Source organism: Mastigoproctus giganteus, chromosome 4, assembly GCF_048544385.1.
Source record: "Mastigoproctus giganteus isolate SK-2022 chromosome 4, ASM4854438v1, whole genome shotgun sequence".
In the NCBI taxonomy this organism is placed as follows: domain Eukaryota; kingdom Metazoa; phylum Arthropoda; class Arachnida; order Uropygi; family Thelyphonidae; genus Mastigoproctus; species Mastigoproctus giganteus.
Window position 1 is genome coordinate 192,670,906 of NC_143578.1, and position 23,542 is coordinate 192,694,447.

At 36.8% G+C, this 23,542-nt stretch overlaps 1 protein-coding gene across 1 annotated transcript in view; it reads right to left on the reverse strand.

Moving 5' to 3' along the window:
- Positions 1 to 23,542, reverse strand: part of LOC150087289 (beta-catenin-like protein 1) — a 233,417-nt gene that overhangs the window by 54,101 nt on the left and 155,774 nt on the right. The window contains exons 11-12 of the mRNA XM_090371950.1: positions 11,709 to 11,857; positions 4,417 to 4,598 (exon numbers count right to left, since the gene is read on the reverse strand). Coding sequence (XP_090228076.1) covers positions 4,417 to 4,598; positions 11,709 to 11,857 — 331 coding nt within the window. The remainder of the gene's footprint in view (positions 1 to 4,416; positions 4,599 to 11,708; positions 11,858 to 23,542) is intronic.

The following is a 23,542-nucleotide window of genomic DNA, read 5'->3' on the forward strand; positions in this document are numbered from 1 at the left end:
AGTGCAAATTTGACGTCTATAACAAGTTGTTTCTTAGGCAAATTGCGGGGTGCCTCCGTAGCCAGGTTGGAAGGAGCAGCAGTGCGTAACACACACTTCTTGATTAGACCGGGTTCGAGCCCGTCACCACCAAATACGGAGGATGCGGAAAGGTCAGGGAATGACCACCGCATATTCCCGGAGCAATATGGCCTTAGTTGCTAATGCTCCTTGAAAAACCAAACAAATAACAATAACAATAGCAAATTGTGGGGGGGAGGGGGAGAGAGAGATTGTAGTTTAAGCCTTGTACAGAAGTGAAATTTGGCCACAGGGTAGGGAGCTTTTTGAGAGATTAGTGACATACAGCAGGAAAGCTGTGTTGCAAGTTGAGAGTGGTGCTTCGGATTAATTAGCGTGTGGAATGCCATGTATCTGTGATAGCCTTATTAATTTATTTCTGTGATGGTCTCTAATTTCCAAACTCCGCCATGGACGGTCCCAAGCCCGGCTGCGAAAGGAGGAGGGTGGTCATCCTGCCGAAATGACCAGAACCGGGAAACCCGGGAAACTAGGCAAGAAACCGCATGAAATTTGGAACAAGCTCTTACAACAATGTTACCACATCCAGGGTAGCTGATGCACCAGCACGGGGGACCCAGGGTGCTGGTGTGAAGTGGACCACTGGCCATAGCAATAAGCTTACTACGCCGAAAAGGGCAATTAACATTGGCGAATGGAATGTTCGAATGGGGCACCACGTTGGACAAAAGGAAATCATTGCCCAAGAACTACTTAGGTGCAAGGTATCAATCGCGGCATTATCCGAATTATCATCCAACCACCAGCACCTAACAAAGCGGTTATGCTATTCTACTCTGGTGGTGAGAAACGAGAAGCAGGAGTGGGCTTTATGGTCGATGTTCAGGCCACCAGTAGTGTGATCGCTTTCCAACCAATATCGGACCGCCTGGCAGTCCTTACTGTCAAGGGCACCATCAAGACCCATATTATTTCCGCCTATGCACCAACTGAGACTAGCCTGGACCCGACCAAGAATGACTTCTACAACCAGCTCCAACATACACTGGATTCAATTCCACAGACAGAAGTGATCATCCTCGCAGGGGACTTTAATGCCCACATTGGCGTGGACAGATCTGGTTGGGAAACAACAATGGGCAAGTTTGGCCATGGGAAGATCAATGACAACGGACTACATTTGTTGTCCTTTGCCGCATCTAACAACCTGATCATCGGAAACAGTCAGTTCCAGCACCCTCAAAAACATCAACTTACATGGCGAAATCCATCTGGCAAGGACTCAGCAATCCTGGACTACATTCTGATCAACGCCCGATTTCGCTCATCACTCATGGACGTTCATGCCATGAGGGGACCTGATTGCGGATCTGATCACTACCTCATCCGGGCTAAGGTGCAACTCAAATTACGGCATGCAAAAAGGTCATCTCGGTCAGCCAAGCTGGACTGGAGGCAGCTAATGAATACTGCCAACAAAGGGGCATATCAGATCGTCCTATCCAACTGCTTCGAGATGCTAGCCGTGCCCGAGGATATAAATGAAGAAGAAAAGCAGATCTCTGATGCCATCCTGGAATGTGCCAAGCCCCTATGTCCACCTGCCCGACGTCGAACACAACCATGGATATCAGACGAGTGCCTCGACCTCGTGGACAAACGGAAGCAGGCAAAGTTGGTCGACTTTGAACAGTACCGGCAGCTAAACCGAGAAGTCCGACAGAGGATGACAGCAGAAACAGAAGCATACTGGAATCAAGTGGCAGACGATCTTGAAGTGGCGGCATCCAAGAATGAGTACCGCACTCTCTACTGCACCCTCAGATGTCTGAGTGGAAAGACCAAATTGACTAGTGACAACATCAAGAATGCTTATGGGACCTTCGTGCAATCACCGTCCGAACGCTTGCAACGGTGGAGTGAATTCTTCAAAGCATTGTATAATCACGACCCACCTCAGGGACCGCCAGAAGCCGCACTATCGATTGATCCCCCTGAAGTCTCCATGGTCGATGTTGAGCCTACAGTAGAAGTGAAAGCAGCCATACAATCCCTAAAGAATGGCAGGGCACCAGGAATGGACCAAGTCTCCACAGAAGCGATCAAAGCTGGGGAGATGTACTGCTTCGCCGACTACACTCACTGCTCAAAACCATCTGGTGCACTGAACAAATTCCGCTAACATGGAGGAAAGTCATTATCGTACCGATCCACAAGAAAGGTGATAACCGGAATTGCAAGAACTACCGTGGCATCAGCCTCCTTTCCATCATCGGAAAGGTCTTTATGAAGATCATCCAGTCAAGGCTGCAAAAACATCGCGAGCAAACCAGTTGAGAAGAACAGGCGGGATTTAGACCCGGGCGAGGATGCTGTGATCAAATCTTTGCCATCCGTCAGCTGATGGAGGAGAGGATCCGGTGTGGACAGCAAACCGTCATTGTTTTCATTGACTTTAAGTCTGCTTTCGACTGTGTCCATCGGCCTGCCTTATGGAAACTACTAGAGGTCGAACATGTACCTCGAAAAGTCATCACACTCCTCCAAACTGCATACAATGGTTTAACCAGCCAGGTGCGCATCCAGAACAATTTATCTGAGGAATTTATCATCCAAACTGGAGTCCGCCAAGGGGATGTAGCCTCCCCGTTGCTTTTCAACATCGTGGTCGACGCCATTATGAGGCAAGCATTCAGAAACAGACGGGGCATACAATATGACAAGGATCACTATGTGACTGACCTGATGTTTGCCGATGATAGTGCTATCTTTGCTTGTAACGACTCTGAAGCCACGGACATCCTCTACGACACTGCCTGCATTGCCCGGCCATACGGTTTGAAGATCAATGCTGATAAGACAAAGGCCCTGACAACAGATGGGTCGCAAGCCACCATCTATCTCGAAGGCGTCCAGATCGAGCAAGTGCAGGACTTTAAATACCTTGGGTCGCTGGTCCAGTAGAAGAAATTTGCATCCACCATGGAAATCCTCAACAGAATTGGACAGGCGGCCACTGCGTTCGCCTCGCTCAAATGGTGTCTGTGGAAGAGGACCAACATTTCCTCAAAGACTAAAATCCGACTCTTCCGGACTTTGATCCTGCCCATTCTCCTTTACGGATCAGAAACATGGATTTGTCTCAAGCTAGATTTAAACAAACTTGAGGTATTCCAAATGCAATGCCTGCGGCAGATTTTGGGCATCTCACTTCGTGACCGCATCACTAATGATACCATCCGTGCCAGAAGCCAACAGCAACCAACCATTACCGACCAAATCCAGAAGCGAAGGCTTAGATGGTTTGGCCACGTATGTAGAATGGGCATGAACAGAATACCATCCACACTCCTTTGGAGACAACGACCCCACCCAATGGAGCATCCAACGGACCGCGCCTAGGAAAACGTGGGCCAAGCAAGTGGAAAATGACTTGAAGAGCCGACGTCTCGACCTTAACCAGGCCAGGACTGACGCCATGGATCGTAAAGTATGGAAGAACATCACAGAGCAAGTCCGAAACCCTGCGGCACCTACAGCAGCATACTGGTTGCGTGGCCAACCGCCTCCCCAGCTGCCAGCTAAGGACCAAGAAGAAGAAGAATTTCCAAAGCTAGTGCTTCGTGATGAAAATTTATAGTGGTTTTCAAGGTTGACCAATCATTAGGGTGAAGGTATTTTCTTAATTTATTGCGGATGTGTTTGACTCTATCCAGATATTGTTGTTGTGATTGGATACCATGATTTTGGTGCGAGTTTGATGATACTACACAATGTGGTGTAAACTAGTTTATTTATGCCTGGTAAATTTTAGTTGAATTTGACTATAGCAAATTTCTGAGTAATTTTTTGTTTGAGGCAATAATTTAGGAAAGTTATGTGGTGATCCTGGGCTGAATATCTAAGTGTTAATTTGGTATATTTCTGTACCAAGGTAGGCAAGAAATCTCCCATGCTGGGTGGTTTGTGGAATTGTCAAAGGAATTTATAGGAATGTATTTAATTAATGGATAACAGAGCAACAATGGCTCAATAAGTTCTACGTTATAAGTAAATTAGTTTAAAAATGGAAGAATTACCTCTATGGTGTCTTGCAGAACACTTCGGTGCTGATACTCTCTGTAGTTGGATAACTATACAAATCGATTAATTGTATTCTACTCTCTCATAGACAAGATCAATGATCCAATGCACCACGGAATCGGGAACCCATGGACCCCCAAGCCTGACCCCAAAATACATCAAACCACCACCCCAATCTTGAGTGAGAGAATACAAAATGTCTGTATTTTTAAAACAATTTAATTACTATGGGACCAAATAGATACATAGTAAATAAATAAGTTAAAAGTAGTAACATTCTACTGTATTGAGTTAGCCATAAAGTTAACATACCTTCATGTTCTTCAACTGATAAACCTTTGTTCCGGTTCTTTTTTGGTGTTTTCATAAAAAGAGGAAAAACAGTTCTTAAACCCAGAATATCAACAAATTTATTACAATTGTCTATTCCTTCTTGGTTATTCATAGCATGATCAAGCACTTTTAAAGCTCCATTCCTTGACAGTCTTTTTTCTCTGCAAAATTTAATAAAATACATTTCAATCATTATACATTTATCTTGGCAAGTGCGTGTAAGAGAGAAGGGGGAAGCGAGAAAAAAAGACAAACTATTCTATAAAAAAACCAGCAGAGATAAATAAACTCAGTTTCTGCAGGCAGGCTTTGAATACAATCACATTAATAGATTGAAAGTACACCCATCATTTTCCACTCAGCTTTATTTCATTTATTTATTAATTATTTTAGGTAGCATAAGGCCAATAAAATTCTTCGTTTATTAAAATTCCATAAGTTTTGGAATTTTAATGTTTCACTCTTCTCCAGCAGTTATATACCCCTCAGGTGATTAAATTAATGGTATAAAATTTATTTTGGACCCAGGTATACACAACTTCGGCACCTAAAAACTTTTAGAAAGTTAATGCAGAAAACATTAAGCATGGATCTTGTCTTTCAACCAAAATGCCCTGAAATAGTGTTCTACAGGGTTTCTTACAAATTAATAAGAATAATTAGTTAATGCAAGTCATCAACAAAATTCAGTACAGCATATTGTAAATCCACTTACTTTATGTGTTCAAAGCTTTTTCAGAGCATAGAAGGAAAATATTTTTTGCATTTCTTAAAACTCCAGTAAAAAAGATTTTCTGCAAAATGACTATTTCCAAATTTATACTTTGTTACCAAAAAGTAAATTTTTCATTTAAATTAAATCCATGATAGTACAAAAATTATGGTGTCCTCATTCATTATCTACTTTCCAGGATCTTCTCATAACGATTCAAAACTGCTGCTCAGTTTAATGCTTTTAACATCATGTTCACTTTCATCTTCTTGACTGATACTAAGAATAATGTTTGTTGCTAGTAAGTTTTTTGGTATCAATCAAATACTGAATTTAGATAATTTTCTAAATCAGAAGCCAACGCAGGAAGTACTTGGTAGATCCATTTAAATGTCAGAATTATTATTTTCAATTCTTTGCACTTTTTGAACTTTTTTTTGAAAACAAGGCATTTATTTTATCAATAACATCGTTGTATTCACTTTTTTTTTTTTTTAAGCTTATAAATAATACAATGAAATGCTCTTATACCACATGAATATTTCAAAGTTTGTTTATCTCTTGTGACCTAATTACCCTAAATTTGACACAAAGGGTGACATTTCAGGACCACTGATATATCCTATAATCAGACCAATCTTTATTAATGGCATCTAAAGAGCCATATTTAAATTAAATCCTAAATAAATATGCACTTTTATCATACTCAAAACATATTCAAACTTGAAATGTCCTTTTAAATTGAACTTAGAAAATACCTGAACCATAAAACAAATAGGGCAATTAATTCAGTTAATAGCTAGGCAAGATGCTATTTTGCTCCCATAAACCTAACCACTTCTACAACAATAAAACACTATATAAACATAAAAATGAGATTAAAAATATAAAAGAGAAAACCCAAAGCAACACACCCTCAGAGGAGTGAATGCATCGATCCTGACTCAAAGAAGAGCTAATGCATTTACCTATTAACAAGCATTAATTAATTTGCATTAATTAATTTATTTATTTTGTAGTTCAATTGTTTCCCAAGTTAAATTTAATAGCTTTATACTAAGTTTTCACTCTCCATAATAAATATCACTTCAAGATGTGCTTCTTCAATCTACGGTCTTGATGGGAAAATGCTATAAATTAGCAGCATACTTTTTTTTTTTTTTTTTTTTTAAGGATATCAACATTAAATATGTTCATAGCAAAGACCTCAAATTTTCACATTTTAAAACTAAAATAGACAAATATGATCTAAATTCTGTTCTCTTATTTTTGGCAAAAGTGAAATGTTGACATCTTGCTCAAAATGTCAAAGTTCATAGTTCACAGTTCCTAGTTCATAGTTCAAAATTCAATTTGATTGTAATCAATGGACACTACTCTTCATGGACTAGTGTAAAGGACTTGGGGGTAATTGTGCAGACAGTCTGCAAGAGTAGCTCATGGTGTCTTCTCAATGATATACAGGAATTTTTCTAGCAGGGATAAAGAGGTAATTATCCCCTTGTATAAGGCAATGGTCAGGCCACACCTTGAGTACTGTATACAGGTCTGGAGGCCTCATTTTAAGAAGGATGTAGAGCTGTTGGAACAAGTACAGAGAAGAGCAACAAGACTAGTGAATGGAACGAAGGGTTGCTCTTACAAAGAAAGGCTTAAGTTTTGCAGATTACAGTGTCTGGAGACTAGGCACCTACGAGGTGATTGATTGAGGTGTATAAAGCCTTGAATGGTTTGAGCATGCTCAATGCATTTACTGATGGGATCCTTCCTCTTGCTCAGAATAATTACCTGAGAGGTCATAAATTCAAATTGAGGAAAGACAGTTGTAGGATAGATGTGCAGAAGTTTGCCTTTAGCCAGCGGGTAGTTGGTTGGTGGAACAGACTTACATCTTTTGTTGTGGAAGTTGATAGCCTAAATAAATTTAAGGCTGAGCTGGACAGGTATTTGGAACGAATGGAGGGGTGAAATGGGAGCGTTTTTTTTTTTTTTGGATGATGCTGCATAAGCTTGCTTTCTTGCATTGTATGCCTCTGCTAATGCTAATGCCAAACCTATCCATTTTGCATCAATACTATTTCTGTTGTAGTAATGGCTAAAAGATCATGCATTTAAAGAGTTGTGAATTGCTTCCAAACTTTATATATACACACATTATTTATTTATTTTTTTTTTTTGTATTAATTTATCTAAATGTAGGTTGTTTCCAAAAAAACAGTCCATGTCTGGCTATATAGCTAATGGGAGGCAAAGTTAGGAAAGTACTTAGAATAGCAAATAGACACTCCTGCCCTTGTATTGCACTAATAGCCCAGAGTGTTGAAGAATTTTAGGGGAAGGACAGTGAAAAGAATATGATTGAAGAAAATACAGCTGGTGATCAGGTAATCCGCAAGGCACAAGTTCCCATCTGTATTAGTAACAGCCCTGGATTGGGTAGGTTATTGCAATTTGAAAGATGTCATTGTATCTCTGTATATCCGAAATGTTAAGGTCTACACTAATGCATAAATAAACCCTAAAGCTATTAACTATTAAAATTAAAAATATATAAACCAACTAACATTAAAAGCTCAAAATTAAAAATTAGAAGGTAACTTGACAGATATATGTGAAACGGTATCTTTTCAGGATGCCATACCGTTTCACTATTTCAGTGAATTGTACTGAAATAGACCATATATGCCGCCATTAATGTTTCAATAGTCTCCTGTACATATAATTTTCTGTTGGGGTCAAAAGGTTTTTAAAAAAAAAAGAAAAAGAATTTATCTAATGTACAGGAAACTGTGGTATCTATGTTAAGTTACCTATACTTTAAGATGTTGACAATTGCTGTTAGAAATTAACAATTACTAAAAAAAAAAAATATATATATATATATATATATATATATATAAAGTCACTGCTAGTACTTACCGACCCACATGTGGCAGCCAGATTCAAAAAGTGAGAATGATTGTTGTTTGAGTTTGCCACCCAAGTTGGGGGGCATAGGTGGTTTTGCCTTCATCACAAACCATGTGATGAAGGCAAACTACTGTAATGCTCGTGAGGGAAAAAAAAAAAAATTAGCTAAAATAACACTAAGATGAAACTAAAATATAGTAGATAAAAGCCTATCATAAAGTTGCCCTTCCACAGGGTGTACTCTTTACATGCTACAGGGAGTGAACAGCCCATGGAAGCAGAAATTATATTTACAAAAATATTTACAAAATATATACAGAATGGTTTTGTCAATGTTTGCTATTCTTCTATTGTATAAGTTTCGATTCATTTTTTATTACCTTACTTAAGTATTTATCGATGAATCTGTCTGGAATTTTATTCTTAGTAAACTTGTCTTTTAAAGCCCCAAGTGCTTCAAATCTAAGTCTACTGTTGTTGCAAATTCTTATTATTCTTATTGCTTGTTTATTGTTTGCAATTGGTATGTTTGAACTCCAATGGCTAAGGTGTATTATTTCGAAATTATACTCTTCTCTTTTATCGTAAATTCCTATTTCATTAATCGCCCTGATATTTATTTTTAGGTCTAGAAATGTTACCTTAGTGTTGCTTCAGTTCGTTTTTGTTAAGGTTAGATCATTGGGAGAGATATCCTTTTTGACTTCTTCTAAGTTGCTGTCAAAAGAAATCATGTTGTCGATGTATCTATGTCTTAATTTGGTTTTTATTCTTTTTGTTGTATTCCTTTTCATAATGAGGTAGGAAAAGGTTTGCTGCCAGTACTGAGGATTTGGATCCCATAGGGATGCCTATCACTTGTTTATATATGTATTTGCCATTGTATATGTAGTTGCTGAATAGGCAAAAATCTGTATACACTGCCCATTGGCTATCATTTATTATTAATTTTTCTTCATGATTTCTAAAGTATGTGTCCAGTACTGTTTTGAGTTTGTCTGGCAGTGAATAGGTTGGAGAAGTCATGTGTTTCTATTTTGGTTATATTATGATGTTCTTTGATATACTGTATCACTTCAGCATTACTATTTATTATCCAAGTTTCTTCTATGTTCATGTATATTTGTTTTAGTATTTTTTCGAACTTATTGGCTATGACACTGGTGTAGCAATTTCTTCCACTGGTAATATATCTGAAACTAAGTGGTGTTTATGGAATTTGGGTATCATATATAAAAACAGTAAATTAGTATTGTCTATTCTTGCTTTTAATTTTTTGCGTAATGCCAGTATCTTGTTCCCTGTGCTTCTCATGTTGTTACTGACTCTCTTGTATGTGTTGCTTTTAGTAATTTCATCTTTCAGTGTATCAGCATAGAATTTTTTACATATAATGGCAAATTTATTGGTGGCTTTATCTATGCTCATAATTATGAATTTATTTTGTAATTCTTTAATCTGCATATTTATGTTTGCATAATTAACTATTGCCATTTGTTCAATATTTGATAAGGTTTGTGCTGCCATCCAGTACACATCTAATCCAACCATTGAATTCTTCAATCGGTACTTCTTATTTAACGGATAATTTGTAACAGAACTGTAATAGGTCACAGTATAACCCTTTTCTTACTTTATTCCAATTATTCTTGTAGTTGAGCCTAAATTTAAAACCCTGTTTCATAAGGTTCCTTAAATCTTTATCTTCTATTATTTCTAAACTGCCTGTAATAACATGTTGACAGTCTGTATTTATAAACCTTTTGTACCTGGTTTGGTTGCAGTAACAGTTTTGTGCTATATCTAAGTCTTTAGCTATGGCTTTATAATTACAAATAAATTCTTAATCCAATGGAAGGTTGGAGGCTATATCTAGGAATAATGACTATACTCTGTTTTAGTGGTGGTAATAATCTTTATTATTTTTGGAAAATGTTTATCCATCTCACTTGGTCAAACCTTTTGTCTAGATATTTAATTCTACAGTATTCTGTATTTTGTGTTGCCTTTTCTATGTTTTTGAGTCTGTTATTTTCCTATATCTGTAATGACGTTGATTAGATGTAGATTCTTCACTTTAATTGTGTTGGTAAATCTTATTAGGACTTTTAATTTACTGTGTTTGAGACTAAATACTTGTATTTTTATTGGTCTGATGTGAATCACTTCTTGATCCTAGTCTGACAACATTTTTCTAAAATCCACAAATCTGTTTTTAGTTTTCCTGTTGCCTCTTTTTCTCTGAGATTTGTTCTGTGCTTTCCTTAATATGTCCACACTGTTAAAGATATTTGCAATACACCTGGGTGTAGTCATGCGGCCACTACTCACTATATGTGTGTTGTGGAACAGGTTATTCAGTCTGTATGGATAAAAAGTCTTTGAGGAAACTCCTGAAAGATGATGTGTTTGAAACCCAATTAAAGGAGGTTGAATTGGCAGTTTGGCAATCATTTAAGGCAGTAGTACATGGTTTTTTGGGTAACAGGAAAGAAGAAAACTATGAAATATTGGTGTCTAATTTACTCAAGTGCTACAAAAACATGGGTCGCCTCCGTAGCCAGGTGGGCAGGAGCAGCAGTGCGTAGCACACGCTTCTTGATAGACCGGGGTTCGAGCCCATGATTACCAAATATGGAGGGTGCGGAAAGGTCAGGGAATGACCACCGCATATCCCGGAGCAATATGGCCTTAGTTGCTAATGCTCCTAAAAACCAAATAACAAACAAACATAACAAAAACATGGGCTGCCGAATGTCATTGAAAATTCATTTTCTTAATTCTCATCTTGAATATCCCCCCCAAATGTGAGTGATGAACAAGGGAAACGATTTCATCAAGACATTTCCACTATGGAGAAGCAGTACCAAGGTCGCTGGGATCCTGTAATGATGGGGGATTACTGTTGGTTCCTTGTGAGGGATAGTAAGCAGAAATACAAGAGAAAATTCCTTATTAGCAAACATTTTTAAGGACAATTAGAGGTATACTGATTATATATTATTGAAATAACCATTTCGCTATGATTTCTGATATTTTTTTTACACTTGTATTACAAACTTGAATTATATGTTTATATCCCTTTATTTTAACATTAAAAGTTGGTGATGTAGATGTGATAGACTTTTTATGGTGATTTTCAGAATCAGCATATTTATTTCCTCCAGAATCACATATTTTCATTGTGTATGACAAAAATTTTTTTGTTGGCTAGTGTAATCAGATCAAGAGTTTTGTTTTTGTATGTTATCTCTAACATTTTAATAGAAAACAATCATGCAATAAAAGCAAAAGTTTTGCTACTTTTGACTGATCACTACACAAGTTCCACACACACAAATATATATACTGACTGATGTTTTAAACTCTAGAACTATATGCCAAAAGTTGAAAATCTTCAGTGACACTTAAGAGAAAAAGTTAAATTGCAAAATCACTGTGAACACTTGGTGACATACTATACAAGACATAGAATACAAGTATGAATACATCATATAACTGATATTATGAGCAATTCACTGTAGATAGATGAAGGATGAAGCAGCATTCTAGAACATGTTCCAAATGAGTTTCTACTGAACTAACCTCAAATAACAAAATGATATTTTTAAAAAAAATCGTTTTTATTATCTATGCATAAATGTCATACCTTAACATTAAATTCATAAGCTGCAAGCCTTCTCCTTTCAAAAACTTATCTCTGTTAGGGGCATACATGAGAGATGAGCACAAGCAGTCAAAAAGATTTTCCATCATTTCTTGTTCTTCAGTACTGGCAGGATCATGCCTCTTAAAATACTGAATTAAGAAAAAAAATTCAACTGTAACAATTTTCCTGACAAAACGTTTTAATAAAAAATATATTATAATAATAATGAAAGAGAAATAGCTTTTCTTTTCAACAAATACAGGGTGACAGAGATGTCCAAAAAACCCAAAGTTTAGATGGCTGTATATTTTCATGAAAATGTTGCAACTTTCTCTTTTGCCATCAGATAGTATCAGAAGGATGTTGTTAACACAACAGTCTCCAATGGCAGTTTTGAGCATTTAGGTTTGGTGGTGGTGTTAGCTTTTTTTTTTTTTTTTTCAATGGCAGGAGCAAAATGCCATTTTCTAAAGTGCAGTGCGATAATTCATATGTGGCCAAAGAGCTTAAATATACAGATGGTGCAGTCCCTTATAAAATGACAATTGAAAGATTGGTGAACCATTTTTGTGAAAGTGAAACTGACACTAAATAGAGTGGAAGATTATCCATTATGGCTAACACTGAATTTTTTTTTTTTTTTTTTTTTTTTTTAATTTGGTAGTTGTTGGCGCATCGGCTTCTGTGGCCATATTGCACCTCCCAAGGTTTTTGCAGTACTTTGATCCAAGCCCGAGGCGGGAATCGAACCCGCGACCTTTGGGTTGCCGGGCAGGTACGTTACCCACTCGGCTAGCCCGGTCGGCACTGAAGTGGATAAGTGATGTAAAAATTGCAGTGGTCTCCTCCGAAAAGTATCATGAAATTTACACTGCAATCAGGAAATGTCATATAAAGGCATACAAAGGCTGTGAAACAGTTACATCTCTATCCATATTATATTCATTTCATCTAGGAGCTGTAGAAGCTGAATCAGAAAAACATCTCTGTTATAAGTGGTTTTGGACATATGCTGAGAAACATGGAAAGATAAGCTTGATATAGTTTTCTTCGGTGACAAATCTTGGTTCAATCTCAGTGGATATGTGAATAGCCAAAATGGTATGACTTAAGCCACTAAAAACCAAGACACATTCCCATGACACTGTAAAGCCCTTGAACTTTAAAAAAAAACTAAATATAGTGGGCTCCTTTTTCTTTGAAACTACTGCATGTGGTGCCACAAACCAAGATTGTGTTGCCAGTTCATTTCACTCCTTAGATGGATGAACACATTACTGGCTTCAGCAAGTTGGTGTGACATATCACATATCTGCTGAAACCATGTTCTTTATATGAGAGTCCTTCAGTGAGCATATGATTTTCAGAGGAGTATGACATACATGATTTCTGGATTTTTTCTTCTGGGAAGTATCTATAAGGAGTGGTCTATGAGAATAATCCACACATACTGGATGAGCTGAAGATGAAAATTACAAGAGTAACCGAAAACAATAGCTTTCTGATACTGCACAAGGTGGCCTCAAAAATGGGACAAGAATATGTGTGTGCATTCAGGAAAAAGTATTCATTTTCAACATACTTTGTAATCACATTGATGTTATAATGTAAAATGTTATGCTGTCAGTGACTACTTAATTGTACTTATTCTGTCAAAACTGTTGCTCAGTTTAGTATTTTTAGCATCAAGTTCACTTTCATTTCTCGCCTGATACTAAGAATAAAGCTGCTTGATAGTAAGTTTGTTAGTATCAATCAAGTACAGTCAGTTCTGCTATAATGCAGAACATGTGTTCCTAAAAATTTCCGCATTATGGTATTTCATGCATTAAAAATAACAGAGCTTATGGGAAAAATAGGAATAGGGGCAGAGCACTCAAAAAAAAAAAAAAAAGTTCAGTCCGATAAGTTTGTTCTTCTGGGAAGTATCACTAAAAAAAAGATAGAAACCCAATGAAATTGCTAACACAGGTTTAAACATCTTAAATTCCTGATAGATAAATAAATAAATAAATAAATAAATATTACAGTAAATATACCTTGACAAGATATGAAGTTTGCTTGTTTGAAGTGGGTGTGGTTAAGGGCTGTAGCTGGTGAGTGTTTTGTTTTTATTATACATGTTTTGTTTTATTTTATTCTGCTTCCAAAGAGGTAGAAGGAGGGTTATCATTCTTAGGACAAAATGTTGTTATACCGATGTGGAAGGGTGTGATTCACTGTCCTGATTTTCTTTCTTCCGTGCTGGTTCATGCACCACATGATTCAAGCAGTCTTTTGTATCATTCCAGGCTTCTACAATCATATCAATGGCAACTTTGATGTTAAATCTCTTCCAAAATTCTATAACAGTTTGTGCCTTGTCACCTTCAGTAGCAGCAATTAACACGTTGACTGCCAAGACTTATTTGGGTAAACTGGTCTCCAACGCCAATTTGAGTTAGGAATGCTAAATTATTCAAAACCCAAATTATAATATATATTCATCACCAAAACTCATAAAAAAAGCTTATTGTTGTAAAAAAAAAAAAAAAAAAAAAGCATTGTGAATTATTTCATGGTGTATGTAACAGAAAATTCTTCGCAGCAGCCAACTACGAGTTAATTCAATTAAATCAGACATGTTGTAACTTACAGAATTCTCTATATGAATCAGTGCTGTGCATAAATCCGCTGCAGTGACACAGACTTTGCTGTGTACATTGTATTTAGTACTTTGTTGCATTCTTGCATTCTAAAAAGGACCGAAAACATGGATAAGAAGAGACCACTGACTGAAGAAGAGCTTGAGCTCTATGCTAATATGAGTGACTCGGAATTTGAAGAGTTTTTTGACGAGTCGTACGGTCCTGGTTGATAGATTGATTGGATCAAATGCTCTTGTATTATTCAGCACTAAGAAAAACCATCAGATGTCCGAAAAAAAAATGACATTACATATTATAGAAATATATATGCATAACGCATACACCCTTTTCCATCAAGTTATGGATTTCTCTGAATTTCGGACACTTTATGGTGGAACCCATAACTTGACGGAAAAGTTACACTGAATCTTTGATTGGAGAAAAAATTCTAAATGTTCCAAAGAAGATTAGGTCTGAATGTAAAATTCATTATTTAGAATTTCAGTTCGCTATACCACTAACTGGAAAAAAAAAAAAAAAAAAACCAACCATGGCCAACTAAGCAGTGTCGAGTATGTACGTGAAATAAAAAACGCCATGGAACATGCTATTATTGTCCAGTGCGCTAAGAGAAGCTATTCACAAAAAGAAATATTTTCTTTTTGTGAATAAATGCTGTTTTTGATGCCGTGGTTAATTTTTCATTCTTATCCCAGAAGCCAACCATCAGTTGCACATATTTGCTACGAATATACTCTTAGCTGCACCCGAAAGGCAAGCCATAGCAATTCGAATTAACTCACAGTTGGCATCCTGGGCCAGTTCATCAAGTATGAATTAACTCGTAGTCGGCATTCAACGTGTTAACATCATGAATGTTTGCCTTAAATGCTGCTATCACACCATGGTCAAGAGGCTGTAGTAGAGAGGTTGTGTTCGGAGGTAAAAAGATGAATTTGATATTCGGAGAGAGTTCAGCAACCGTCTGACAATGGTTTGGTGCGTTATCAAGAATTATTAGAATTTTAAAATCTAGGTTCTTCTTCTTGCATAATTCTTGAAAGCGTCATGGTAAGCTTCAACTAAAATATCAGCGAATATTTGCCCAGTCATCCAACCTTTCTTGCTAGACCTATAGTGAACATCAAGGCTGGATTTCACAATTCCTTTTAAAACTCGCGGATTGGCAGAGTTATAAACCACTACTGGTTTTAAATTCAAGTCTCTGCTGGCGGCAAACATCGTAGTTAAGAGATCTTTTGCAGCCTTAAATCATGAGGCATGTGCTTCTGCCTTAGAGATGTAGGTCCTTGAAGGCATATGTTTCCAATAGAGGCCTGTTTCATCCAGGTTGAAATCTGATCCAATGTGTAGCCACCGCCTTCAATTATTCTGTACCACAGGTGGAAATATGCCTTTGTGGCTTCCTCATCTGCACTTGCAGCTTCGCCAGACAGCTTAACATTGTGAAAAGAGTAGCGGTGTTTGAAGTCACTAAACCAGCTACTACTAGCATTAAAAGGAATCACTTCTGCAGGATTTGGTGATTTAAGGTCTTCACACATATAGTTAGTGCTTTCTCTTTCACTGTGAGAAAGCTTGCTCCTGATTTTTTTTTTGGTTTGGTCTTCAATCCATATGCTTGGCAGCCTTTCCATTTCTTCTATTTCTTTAGGTCTTGTTCCAATTGACTTTGAAGCACTTGAAGTTGTTCCAGCTATACACGTAGCTTTTATTTTTGGGGCATTGTCTCTGATGGTGTGCAATGTGGATTCACTTAAGCCTGTTTCTCTAGAGATATCACATGTTTTCTGATTTTTTTCAAAACTTTTTATTATTTCAAGTTTCTCTTCTATACGTAATGCTTTCCTTTTGCACTCACTGCTTGGCTTCTTGGAACCAGGAGGCTTACCCATGTCTGGGATGCTGTATGAATATACTTTTTATAAAGAAAAGTTAACAAATGCTGGAGAACAATCCAAGACACACACTTGTAGGATAACACACACGGATGAACTGAGGTAAGAGATACAAGAGGTTCATGTACGTGTAAGGTGAGAATATGTAGTGTGTAGAAACACACTATTATCACCTCATACATTGAGCTCACATGTAAACATGTTAAACTTCAAATGTGTGAGAGCTATATTTCCCACTTAGTTTTATTGGTCGGAGACTATGTATGCTTATGTAGATGGCTTAATTATTACTGTAATATATACATACTAATTGATATTCCTGTTCACAGACTTTTTTTTTTTTTTTATTGTAAAATTTAAAACAGTAAAAAAGATAAGCAATCAATAACGACGAACACGGCATGTACAAAGAGAAGATTCTGAAAATTTGTTTTTTATATGATTGAAGAGGAAGGGGAAACACATCTCACCATAACGTGCAAACCCACAGAATTCCAGCTATTGCTATTATTGCAAATGCAGTAAGATAGAGTTTACTACCCATTTATAATTAGACTGCACTAATAAAAAAAGCCCAATAAACCGGGAACCGCAAATTGTTTTATGGTAGTGACCTCCAGAAATGTGCTCCTCTGCTCGCTCTATCCCACCTCACAAAATTTATGTTCAAACAAAAAAATCTTGTGAATACAGAGAATGAAAACAGTGTCTCTGGCCAATACAGTTACAGTAAATGGGAAATATAGCTCTCACAATTTGATGTTTGACATTTTTTTTTTTAAGCTTCGTAAACTTGCATGGTATTGCTGTGCAGGTCGCTACATTCAGCTTGGTGGTGAGCTTTGTTTACCTGGTGTTACTCGCAGACGAAATCACGCATGAGCCAACATAAAAATCTCATTATAGTTGCATCGTTCCCTAATATATCAATCACATTGGAGCAAATTTGCGTTACAGCAGAACTGACTGTACTGAATTTAGCTTATTTTATAAATCAGAAGCCAAAGCAGGAAGTACTAGGTAGAAACATTTCAATGTCAGAGTTATTACTTTAATCCTCTATATACAAAAATAAAGCTGTTTAATTTTAGTTGAGTGAATTCTCAATCACGCTGTATAATCACTGAAGGTATTATACTGCCACATTTCCTCACCTTTATTTGTGACAAACAAATAAAGAAAAAATACATTTACCATGCAATCTTCTCATTTCCATTACAGTATGGAAATACAGGACATCTAAAATGGACGCATAATATACTTTAAAAATTCAGTGTCAAAAATGTTTATCAACATTTTGGTTTTTACTGGACATAAAAACATCTTCTTAAGTTTTTATACCTGCCTTTCCATTTGATATACAAAATCCAAATTGCATAAAAGCTGCTATGGCCAGATTAAAGACATCATGCCCTACTAGAGATTACACTGAGAGGTACTGTATAACTGCAGAATATGAAACTGTTTGAACCCAAAGTGCTTTGGAAAACAAGAATGGCAGTGCTAAAGGTTGTATTTCACTTGAAATTGTAATACTGTTTGCACTTATTTATGCAAATAAAAATTTTGAAAATAGAATATTTCTGTGGACTTTATAAAAAACACCTTTAATATGGAAAAGTAAACTTTATAGATTGACAGCACAATTTCATTTATTGACGTATAAAGGAGTTAATATTTACACTTGTGTGAATACGAAGTATTGCTAATTTAAAAATTTGTTACCTAATTAATATAAAAGTTAAAGGACATGGTGTAAACAATTTTCAAGTTATCATTATTGGTTACTGTTCATTGTTTATCAAAAAAAAAAAAAAAAAGTGCATGTTTAACAATTTGATTGTATCTGGTATGGGCAGATGCACCAAATGAAAATTAATTAGCCTATACGTGGCATGCATGCATGTATGCACACAGCTGCAAACAACTTTAAAACAGATGGGGGGGGGGGAAGAGCGAGCGCAAGATATCAGGTATTTGCAAGGAAGAGGAAAGGAGGTGATTTTTGGGCCAAAACAGCAGGAGCCTTTTCAAAATCAACACTGCACCTAAAAATTAAATTTCACTGGCAAAATACACATATACACTTCATATTAAAAATAAACTACAGGATCATTTATCAGCATGACTTTAAATATTAGCCTACCTAATATTTATTTTTCCATCTGTAGATTTCTGCTTAGATATTCTACTAGACATCAAGTAATTTTGACTCCGTCAAAAAAGGTGTGTGTGGGTGTGTGTGTGTTTTTTTTTTTGCAGACTTTACCAGTTTCAGAAATGTTGAATCAAAATTTTGTTTATAACAATGGCACTGCTGTATAGATCATTTCCAAAGCTTCATCAGAAAGAGAAGATCTGAATTTGTTTTTCTAACCTGGCTGAACATACTCTCACACTTAAGAACTATTAAAATTCTAAGCATGACTTCAGATAATTTGTTATATTTCAAGCTTCCTCATACACTCGTCAGTTCCCCAAACAAGGGCCACTGTAGATCAATTTGTTTTTCTTTCATAATAGTTTCATGTAGGTTCTCATGCTGAAACTGATAGAGCTGATGCTACAAAACATCTACTGCTCCATCTATTTTTTTTTTTTTTTTATCTTTAATACACTTGTTGCATTTGTTCTGAATGATACATAAGAATTCAATAGTTATATGTGTCAATGTAACATAACATAGGCAGTCATTTTTAAGCAATCAACATACAAGTGGTGTAAAAGTAAAGGCATATGAAATGAACTGCTCAATTCTGTCAGCACACTGATTGAAGTCTGGCCTATTAGCATCAACAATTCGTTTTTGTTTATAGCTTGATACACATTTTTATTTCTTTTGCTTGTGTTGAGGTTAGTTTATTTAAATAGAATAAACTTTTGATAAAATTTTGGGTTTTGTTCTTATTTACAATGTTCAGCATAAGAGTAAGTGTTCACTTTTAACTATGAATTCTAAACTTTTACTTTTCAACTATTATTTATGAATTTTCGGAATGTTATTTCTCAACATTCTGAAAAATATGGCACAATAAATACACCTCTCATATATAGGTAATAGCAAATGTGCTAACAACACCAAGATATACTACTGGAAACTTGTCAAAAAAAAAAAAAATTTTCAAATCTGGAAATGATGCACTGCAATTAATGAAATCTGTGCTACTTCAGCATTTATAAGAATATTTTTCAATGGGAACTTTGCACTATGTAATCACATGTAGGATAAATTACTTCCTCACTGAACAAAAGAACAGAATCTTCTTTTGTTTTGGACTCTTCAAAATTTGGGCAAAAGAAATGCCTATGACTAAGTCAGAATCATCTTTCTGGTTTAGATTGTTATGGTAATTAACTACCGAAATGGAAGTAAAGATTTAAAAAACTATCAGTATAATAAATGTGGACATGACATATCTAGGAGTAATTACCTCAATATATGGATGTGAAGTACATTGGTTTGAAGAACTAGTTCAAATTTTTAGACATTGCCATAACATTTAAAAGAAACAAGCAAACTGCTTTATTCAAGCCAGAAGAGAGGAACATGAACAATTTTCTGTATGAGTGGAGATAACATACCTAGAGTTGTCAGCTTGCTTAGCCTGTTCAGGAGTATTTTCTTGGTTAAGTTCATCAATTTGTCTTCTTTAAAAACTTCTTTTGGATCATGAAATGGCTTTGGATATAAGCCAGTGCCATTCACTAGTGACTGCTTGTGGTACTTTTCAATTTGGTAACTCTGAAAAGTGCTCATATGACTTCTGATTAATTCAAATCTCTTCTAGAGTTGTCAAAGCCTGCTACTGTTCTACTAGTCTAATTACACATTAAACCAACCAAATACAGCTAATGTGGACACACATGCTTCAAAATATTTTTTACTTCGGTGGCTTGCATCAGTTGATACTGTTTAAACCTATCTTTCCTTTTAGCACCTCTCTCTCTAGATAGTAGCAAAAGTATTCATCCACTTTCGCAGGAAGGCATGTAGCTCCCTTTTAGCATTAGCATTAGTAGAGGCATTTGATGCAAGAAAGCAAGCTTATGCAGCATCAGCCAAAAAATAAAAAATAAATTAAAAAAAAATTAATAAAAAACATAAAGTAAAAAAAAATAATAATAATAAAAAGTAACCACTTCCACTTCACCCCTCTGTTCGTTCGAAATACCTGTCCAGCTGAGCCTTAAACTTATTTAGGCTATCAACTTCCACGACAAGGGATGGAAGTCTGTTCCACCTACCAACCACCCACTGGCTAAAGGCAAATTTCCGCACATCTATCCTACATCTGTCTTTCCTCAATTTGAACTTATGCCCTCTCAGGTGATTATTCTGAGCAAGAGGAAGGATCCCATCAGCATTGAGCATGCTCAAACCATTCAAGGCTTTGTACACCTCTATCAGATCACCTCGCTGGTGCCTAGTCTCCAGACACTGTAATTCACAAAACTTAAGCCTTTCTTCGTAAGAGCACCCCTTTGTTCCATTCACTAATCTTGTTGCTCTTCTCTGTACTCGTTCCAGCAGCTCTACATCCTTCTTGAAATGAGGCCTCCAGGCCTGTATACAGTACTCTAGGTGTGGCCTGACCATTGCCTTATAAAAGGGAATAATCACCTCTTTATCCCTGCTAGAAAAATTCCTATATATCATTGACAATACACCATGAGCTACTCTTGCAGCCCGTCTGCACTGCTCAGAGAACTTCATATCTGCCTGCACAACCACCCCAGGTCCCTTTCATTCTCTACCACTGTCAGTGTAGTACCACAGAGTTGATACGTTGCTCTGGGGTTGCTGTTTCCCATATGTAGTACTTTACATTTGTCAATGTTAAACTTCATTTGCCACCTCTCAGCCCATCTGCTCAACCTTTCCAGATCCTGTTGCAGCAGCATAGTGTCAGTAGTGTCCTTGACAACCCTGCCAACCTTCGTATCGTCTGCAAACTTGGACATTAAGCTTGATATACCATCATCAATATTATTTATAAATACAGAGAACAATAAAGGACCCAATACTGAAACCTGAGGGACTCCACTTATAACATTAGTCCACAATGAGCAGTGTCCATTGATTACCACTCTCTGTCTTCTCCCCCTCAACCACATAGCAGCAATTTGCCTCCAATGCCACACTGCTCCAATTTGTGCAGCAGTCTTCCATGTGCAACAGTATCAAAAGCCTTTCTAAGATCCAAGTATATAATATCAAAATTATTCCCTGCATCCAGTTCTTTTGTGACTGCATCATAGTATCCAATCAAATTGGTCAGGCAAGACTTCCCCTTAACAAAACCATGCTGTGTCCGAGCTATAACTGAAGTCTTGTCTAGATGATCCTGGAGTGCTTTTTTAACCAGTGCCCTCCATTAATTTTCCTGGAACAGAAGTTAAACTCACAGGTCTATAATTACTTGTGTCAGCCTTTGATCCTCCTTTGTGAATTGGGGTCACATTTGCACATCTCCAGTCTATGGGTATCTCCCCTGAGTCCAAGGAAGCTCTCATAATTATGGCTATGGGTTTCCTTACTTCCTTTGATGCCTCCTTTAATAACTGAATAGATCCCATCCACCCCGGGTTCCTTTCTTGTGTTTATCTTCAACAATTTTTCCTCCACTTTACTCTCAGTTATTACAAGATTATCTAGCTTACTAATAGAGTTGAAAACACCTCTGGCATTCCCCTCGCTGAATAACTCCTCATGTGCGAATGTCGATGCAAAATATTCATTTAGTTTGTTAGCTACCTGAGCAGGATCATCAACAGTTGAACCATCGATATCAAGTGGACCAATCTGAGGACCAAACATAAAATTCTACTTGCGCAAGAAGTCCCAAAACTTATCATCATCATCATCAGCCATTTTCAATCCACTGCAGGATGAAGGCCTTTCCAGCAACTTTCCAGTTCCTTCTGTTTTGAGCACTTGCCATCCATTTACTACTCAAAAACTCATGAATTTCATCTATCCATCTCCGCCTTTGTCTTCCAGGTTTTCTTCTAGCTCCTCTTGGGTACCATTCTGTTATTTTCTTAGTCCATCTGTCATCATGTCTTCGAGCTATATGTCCTGCCCAAGACCATTTTAGTTCTTTAGTTTTGATAAGAATGTCCTTTACTTGAGTTTGCTGCCTAATCCATGTGTTTCTCTTCTTATCTAACAGTCTGATTCCCAATATAATTCGTTCCATTCTTCGCTGTGTAGTTCTTAGCTTCTCTTCCATTCTTTTGGTGAGTGCCCAAGTTTCACTTCCATAAGTCATGGTGGGGAGTATACATTGATTCATTATTTTACGTTTCAGACAAACTGGGATATTGCTCTTCAGTATGTGACTATATTTCCTGAATGCTATCCATCCAAAATTTATTCTTCTCTTGACTTCCAGCCATTTATCATTATTACAGCTAATAACTTGTCCCAGATAAGTATATGACTCCACCTTTTCAATTACTGCTCCTTCAATCATTATTTCCCTTTCCGTGGCATACTTGTTCATCATTACTTTTGTTTTAGCCATATTCATCTTTAGTCCAAAATCCTTACTAACTGTGCATAACTGATTAAGATTTTCCTCTAATTCTTTGGGATCCTGGCTTATGACCACAATGTCATCTGCAAATCGTAAATGGTTTAGGTACTCTCCGTTCACATTGACTCCTTTCTGCGACCAGTCTACTCTTCTGAAAGCTTCCTCAAGGGCAGCAGTAAACAGCTTCAGAGATATTGTGTCTCCTTGTCGAACTCCTTTCTCGATTTTAAATTTGCTACTGTCTTTGTCTAGTCTAATAAAGGATGTAGCACTCTCATATATTTTCTTCAAAATCATAATATATGGAGTATCTATGCCTTGTCTTTCCAGTGCCCGAAACAATGCCTTATGCTGTAGGGAGTCAAATGCCTTTACATAATCCACAAATGCCAGGTATAATGGTGTTTTATATTCATTTGCTTTCTCCATTAGCTGTGATATTACGTGAAGGTGATCCATAGTTGAGAATCCTGTCCTAAAGCCAGCTTGCTCTTTCGGTTGATTCTCATCAAGTATTCTTTCTAATCTGTTAGTAATGACCCTTGTGAACAACTTGTAGATATGGGATAACAAGCTAATTGGTCTATAATTTCCAATTTCTGATTTATCTCCTTTCTTATGCAGCAAAACTATGATTGCATTATTCCACTGCTTAGGCATCACACCTTTTCTAATGCACTTTGTGAAGAGCCTTGCCAGTTTTTGTGTTATGTCTCTTCCTCCCAATTTTAACAACTCTACAGTAACTT